Source organism: Pipistrellus hanaki (assembly GCF_964339955.1).
Source record: "Pipistrellus hanaki genome assembly, chromosome: 18".
Classification (NCBI taxonomy): domain Eukaryota; kingdom Metazoa; phylum Chordata; class Mammalia; order Chiroptera; family Vespertilionidae; genus Pipistrellus; species Pipistrellus hanaki.
In genome coordinates this window covers 35,734,616-35,741,055 of record NC_140520.1, presented here as the reverse complement: position 1 = coordinate 35,741,055, position 6,440 = coordinate 35,734,616, and the positions used below count along the sequence as shown (strand labels likewise).

General features: G+C 44.4%; 1 protein-coding gene across 1 annotated transcript in view; it reads left to right on the top strand.

Moving 5' to 3' along the window:
- The first annotated feature begins 1,178 nt into the window (after window positions 1-1,178).
- Window positions 1,179-6,440, top strand: part of GPR89A (G protein-coupled receptor 89A) — a 37,634-nt gene continuing 32,372 nt past the window's right edge. The window contains exon 1 of the mRNA XM_084867109.1: window positions 1,179-1,376. Within this exon, the coding sequence (XP_084723235.1) occupies window positions 1,335-1,376 (42 nt within the window). The 5' untranslated portion in view covers window positions 1,179-1,334. The remainder of the gene's footprint in view (window positions 1,377-6,440) is intronic.

Here is a 6,440-nt window from a genome sequence, read left to right as displayed (position 1 = left end):
ACTTCCTTAAAGCTTCATTCCTCAGCAATCCGGCCTGGAGAACAGTCAGGCACTTGATTCAGAGGGAACTCTAACTTAGCTGAACCAATCAAGGTCCAGGACAGGACAGCCTAAGTGAGCACCAAGCTCAGTATATCCAAAATAAGGCTGTAGCCTGGCTAGCGTGGCTCAGTAGTTGAGCCTATGAGCCAGCAGGTCACGGTTCGACTCCCAGTCAGGGCACATGAGAGATTTTCACCCATATTGATCTATGCACATATTTCGTTTGTGCATTAACACATCCATCTTTTTCATCTGTGGTACAAAGAATGCAGCACTCTATGTATGGAGTACCATGAGGGTACCTGGCACGACACTATCACTCCCTTGCTGGAGATGGAGGGCTTTGTTGTCATCACATCAGAAATTTACTTGGTTAGCTGTATTTGCTAAAAATCTCACCTGCCTTTCCACTCTTCCCTCACCTTATCTGTGCCGTTGTTTGTGGAGCCAAGTATAAGGCATAACATTTAGAACACAATGCCTGGCTTATGGTCTCATTATAACAATCATTATTAACTTCATCTTATTAGCTATGACCACTGTGACCATTACAAAAAGAAATTACCACTTAAAATGTTAGATCAAGTGAAAATACTACCTTGCATTACCACTGCTTCTGGATTTTCAGACCACAACATCATATATATATATATATATATATATATATATATATACACACACACACACACACACACACACATATACACATATATATGTGTGTGTGATTTTATGTTTTTATAATTTTATATATAATTTTATATATATAATTTGAAATTTTATATATATAAGGTGCAGAGAGTGAAGTTGATTTTTTACAGAGAGAAAGGGAGAGGGATAGAGAGTTAGAAACACTGATGAGAGAAACATCGATCAGCAGCCTACTGCCCATATTGGGGATGTGCCTGCAACCAAGGTGCATGCCCTCGACAGGAATGGAACCTGGGACCCTTCAGTCCTTAGGCCGAAGCTCTATCCACTGAGCCAAACCGGTTAGGGCAAGACCACAGTATCTTATCTCTCCAAGTCTTTCAGCCAGGCTACCTCCAAGCCCCGCTTCCAGAATGGTGTCTGCCTGGCCCCGCCCTCATCTCCTAGGCAACTCCTGGACGGAGAAGCAGTCGGTGTCGCTGCTGATTGGCTGGCTCGGGCGCAGTTTGATGGCGTCAGGCTGAGCGGCCCCGGTCCCTGCCAGCCGACGCCCGGGCGAAGGCCACAGATGTAAGGGGCCGGGCCCCAGCTGCTGCGGTCTCGGGCTCGGGCAATGGAGGCGCGCGCTCTGCCCGCACGTCGCCATGAGTTTCCTAATAGACTCCAGCATCATGATCACCTCCCAGGTGAGCCACGCCTCCGGCCCGGACCTCCGCCTCGCTGGTCCGACCACAGAGTCGTCTTCACGCCGCTCCGACCGTTCGTTCGCGGAGCGCGGGGAGGGTTCGGGGTTTGCCGCGTCCGTCCGGGCGTCCGCCACTGTGGTCGGGAGGCGGCCTGCGGCGGTCGCGCCCCGCCCGGCCTCCATCCCTCTCCCTCTCCCCACTTTCTCGTCCGGTTTGGGAAGGGGTCGGGCGGCCGCAGCGCGCAGAGACCGGAGCGGCCCCCGAAGGTTCCGGCTGAGCCCCGGACCCCTGAACCGGGCGCGGCGGCCAATGGGAGCGGCTCCGGGGGACACGTGGGCGGCGCGGTTCGTGGTCAAACGTGAATCCGGGTGTGGACGAGTCTGCGCCGTCCCTGGAGAGGTTCACAGCCCGAGGGTTTCTTTTACGTGGACACAGCATTCATCCTCTCCTCCTGTCTAGTTCATAGCTGAATGGGGGTCCCCTCACGTGCAAGCTTGGGAGTCTTCCCTCTTCTTGAATTTTTTTTTAATAATTTGAATAGAATAACGTGTTAGTGCTTCTCTGAATGTTTGGTTAAATTCACCCGTGAAGCCATTTGGTCCAGGACCTTTGTCTGTTGGAAATTTTCTAATTACTGCCATAATTACACTAGTTGTAAACTGTCTGCATTCTCTGATTCTTCCTGATTCGGTTTTGGAACATTGTATGTTTCTAGGAATTTGTCTGTTTCATCCAGATTGTCCAATTTATTAGGATATAATTGTTTTTCATGTTTTCTTTTGTTGTTGACTGTATTACAGATGCCCCCCCCCCCCCCCCCCCCATTTTCCCTCAGCCACCAACCCCTGCACGAACCCAGGCCTTCATCACACTGTCTGTGTGGGCTGGCTATGCATATACAGTATACGCATATGTTATTATTAATCTCTTCCAGTCTGCCCCACCCCCGTCCATTCTGAGATCTGTCAGTCTGTTCCATGCATCCATGTCTCTGCACTATTTTGTTCATCAGTTTATTTTGTTCAATAGATTCCAATATAAGTGAGATCATGTCATATCTCTTTCTCTGACCAGCTTATTCCGATTAGCACAATAATCTCCAGATCCACTTATGCAGCCTCAAGGATAAAAGGGCCTTCTTTTTGATAGGCACATCATATTCCATTGTGTGAATGTACCACAGCTTTCTTATCCTCATCTGCTGATGGGCGCTTGGGCTGTTTCCAGATCTTAGTTATTGTAGATAACACTGGTCTGAACATAGGGGGTACATATATTCTTTCTGATTGGTGTTTTAGGATTTTAGGATATGATATATTCCCAGAAGTGGGATCACTGGGTCAAGTGACAGTTCCATTTTTAATTTTTTGAGGAAACTCTACACTGTTTTTCATGGTGGCTGCACCAGTCTGCATTCCCATCAGCAGTGCACTAGGGTTCCTTTTCCTCCACATCCTCACCAGCACTTGTTTATTATTTACTGACTAGAGGTCCAGTGCATGAAATTCGTGTGGGGACAGGGGTGACAGTGTCCCTCAGCCCAGCCTGCACCCTCTCCAATCTGGGACCCCTTGAGGGATGTCGGACTGCTGGTGGGATCGGGCCTAAACAGGCAGTCAGACATCCCTCTCATAATGAAGGACTGCTGGCTCTCAACTGCTCCCCTGCCTGCCTTCCTGATTGCCCCTAACCGCTTCTGCCTGCCAGCCTGATCACCCCCTAACCACTCCCATGCCAGCCTTATTGATGTCTAACTGCTCCCCTTCCAGCCTGTTTGCCCCCAACTTCCCTCCTCTGCCGGCCTGGTCACCCCTAATTGCCCTCCCTACAGGGTTGATCACCCCCAACTGCCCTCCCTTGCAGGCCTGGTCCCTCCCAACTGCCCTCCCCTGCTGGCCATCTTGTGGTGGCCATCTTGTGTCCACATGGGGGCAGAATCTTTGACCACATGGGGCAGCTATCTTGATCTTGTGTGTTGGAGTGAAGACCAATCTGCATATTACTCTTGTATTAGATAGGATAGAGGCCTCATGTACAGGTGAGGGCCAGCTGGTTTGCACTGAAGGGTGTTCCAGATTAGGGTGGGGGTTCCCTTGGGGCATAGGGTGGCCTAAGCAAGGGGCCTGTGGTTTGTAGGCCAGCTACACCCCCTAGTGACCCAAGCGGAGGCCCTGGTATCTGGAATTTATTTACCTTCTACAATTAAAACTTTGTAGCCTGGAGCGGAGCCAAGCCTTCTGCTTGCTCTGTGACTGCCACCATTTCTGTTTGGATTTGTTTACCTTCTATAATTGAAACTTTGTAGCCTTGAGTGGAGGCCAAGGCCAGCAAGGGCAGGCGGAAAGCTTGGCTTCTGCCATTGCTGGGGAAACCCAAGCCTCCCTCCTGTTCTCTGTGGAGGCAGCCATCTTGGTTGGTGTTAATTTGCATACTCGCTCTGAGTGCCTGGTGGGTGTGGTGGAGTGATGGTTAATATGCATATTGCTCTTTTATTAGGTAGGATGGTAGCCATTTTGGCAGTGTGCGGTGATATATCATTATAGTTTTCATTTCCATCTCTCTGATGATAGTGAGGTTAAAGCATTTTTTTTCATATGTCTGTTGGCTATCTGTACATTCTCTTTGGGGAAGTATCTGTTCAAGTCCATTTTTAATTGGATTATTTGTCTTCCTGGTGTTGAGTTGTATGAATTATTTATATATTTTGGATATTAACACCTTACCAAATGTATCATTGCCAAATATATTCTCCTGTATAGTACTTTTCTTTTTCATTTTGTTGATGTTTTCTTTGGCTGTGCAGATGGTTTTTACTTTGATGTAGTCCCATTGGTTTACTTTTTCCTTTGTTTCTCTTGTCTTAGGACCGTGGCACTTTGGCCTCTTGAGTGTGGCTCTTCCACAAAATACTATGGCCTATGGCAGTGGTTGGCAAACTCATTAGTCAACAGAGCCAAATATCAACAGTACAATAATTGAAATTTCTTTTGAGAGCCAAATTTTTTAAATTTAAACTTCTTCTAATGCCACCTCTTCAAAATAGACTCGCCCAGGCCGTGGTATTTGTGGAAGAGACACACTCAAGGGGCCAGAGAGCCGCATGTAGCCTGCGAGCCGCAGTTTGCCGACCACAGCCCTAGGAGATATGTGGTCAAAAATCCTGCTACATGAGATATCTGAGATTGTTCTACCTATGTTTTCTTCTAGGATTTTTATGGTTTCATGACTTACATTTAAGTTTTTTATTCATTTTGAGTTTATTCTTGTGTGTGGTGTAAGTGGGTGGTCTAGTTTCTTATTTTTGCATATACCTGTCTAACTTTCCCAGCACCATTTATTGAAGACACTGTCTTTACTCCATTGTATACTCTTGCCTATTTTGTCAAATCTTAATTGACCATAATGGTGTGGGTTGATATCTGAGGTCTCTGTTCTTTTCCATTGACCTGTGTACCTGTTCTTGTGCCAGTACCAGGCTGTTTTGATCACAATGGCTTTGTAGTACATTTTAATATCTGGTATTAAAATCTCTCCAGCCTTATTCTTCTTTCTCAAGATTGCTGAAGCTATTCGGAGTCTTTTTAGATTCCATGTAAGTTTTTGGAATTACTGTTCTAGATCTGTGAAATAGGCCATTGGTATTTTAATGGGTATTGTGTTTAATCAATAGATTGCTTTGGGTAGTAGGGACATTTTAATGATGTTAATTCTTGCTCTTCATGCACACAGTTCCTATTTATTTGTATCTTCCTCTACTTATTTTTTCAGTGTCCTATAGTTTCCCTGTAGTACAGGTCTTTTAGCTCCTTGGTTAAGTTTATTCCTAGGTATATATTTTTGTTGTTGTTGCAGTGGTAAATGGGATTGCCTCTGGTTTTCCTTTCTGAGAGTTCATTGTTGGTGTATAAAAATGCCATCGATGTTTTGGATGTTCATTTTGTACTCTGTTACTATGCCAAATTCATTTATTAAATCTAGTAGTTTTTGGTGGAAACTTTGGGTTTTCTATGTACAATATCAATGACAGTTTTACTTCCTTCTTTTCAATTTGGACGCCTTTTATTTCTCCTTCTTCTCTGATCACTATGACTAGCACTTCCAGTACTGTGTTGAATGAGACTGGTAAAAGTGGACATCTTTATCTTGTTCCTGATCTTAAGGGAAACACTTAGTTTTTGCCCATTGAGTGTTATGTTTACTGTAGGTTTGTCATATAAAACCTTTATTATGTTGAGATATGATCCTTGTATTCCCCCTTGCTGAGATTTTTATAAATAAGTGCTGAATTTTGTCAAATGCTTGTCTACATCCATTGATATCATCATGTGATTTTTATCCTTCATTTTGTTTATGTAATGTATCACTTTTATTGATTTGTGAATATTGTACCAGCCTTGCATCCTCAGAATAAATCCCACTTGATCATGGTGTATGATCTTTTTAATGTATTGCTGGGTCCCATTTGCTAATTTTTTTGGAGGATTTTAGTATCTGTATGCATCAGGTATGTTGGCCTATCATTTTCTTCCTTTGTGGTGTCTGTCTGGTTTTGGATTTAGAATAATATTGGCCTTGTAAAAAGAGCTTGGAAGTCTTCCTTCCTCTTGAACTGTTTGGGACAGTCTAAGGAGGATAGGTGTTAGTTCTTTGAATGTTTGGTAAGACCCTGTGAGGCCATCCAGTCCAAGGCTTTTGTTTGCTGGGTATTTTTTTTTTATTTTATTACTGCTTTAATTACATTAATTGTTATTGGTCTATTCAGATTTTATGATTCTTCCTGAATGAGTTTTGGAATATTTTGTTTCTAGGAGTTTGTCCAAATGTTTATGTGGCTGCTTCATCTTTATTTAAGTGTCAGTAAAAATGTCACATTGGAAAGGTTTTACCTAACTCCTCAGCCCCAATCAAAGTAGTCTGTATTCCAGCCACCTACTGTCCCATTTCACTGTTTATTTTTATTCTTTTAAATGCATTTTTACTTATTTCAGAGAGGAAGGGAGTGGGGGAGAGAGAGAGAGAAGCATCAATGATGAGAGAGATTCATTGGTCGCTGCCTCCTGCACT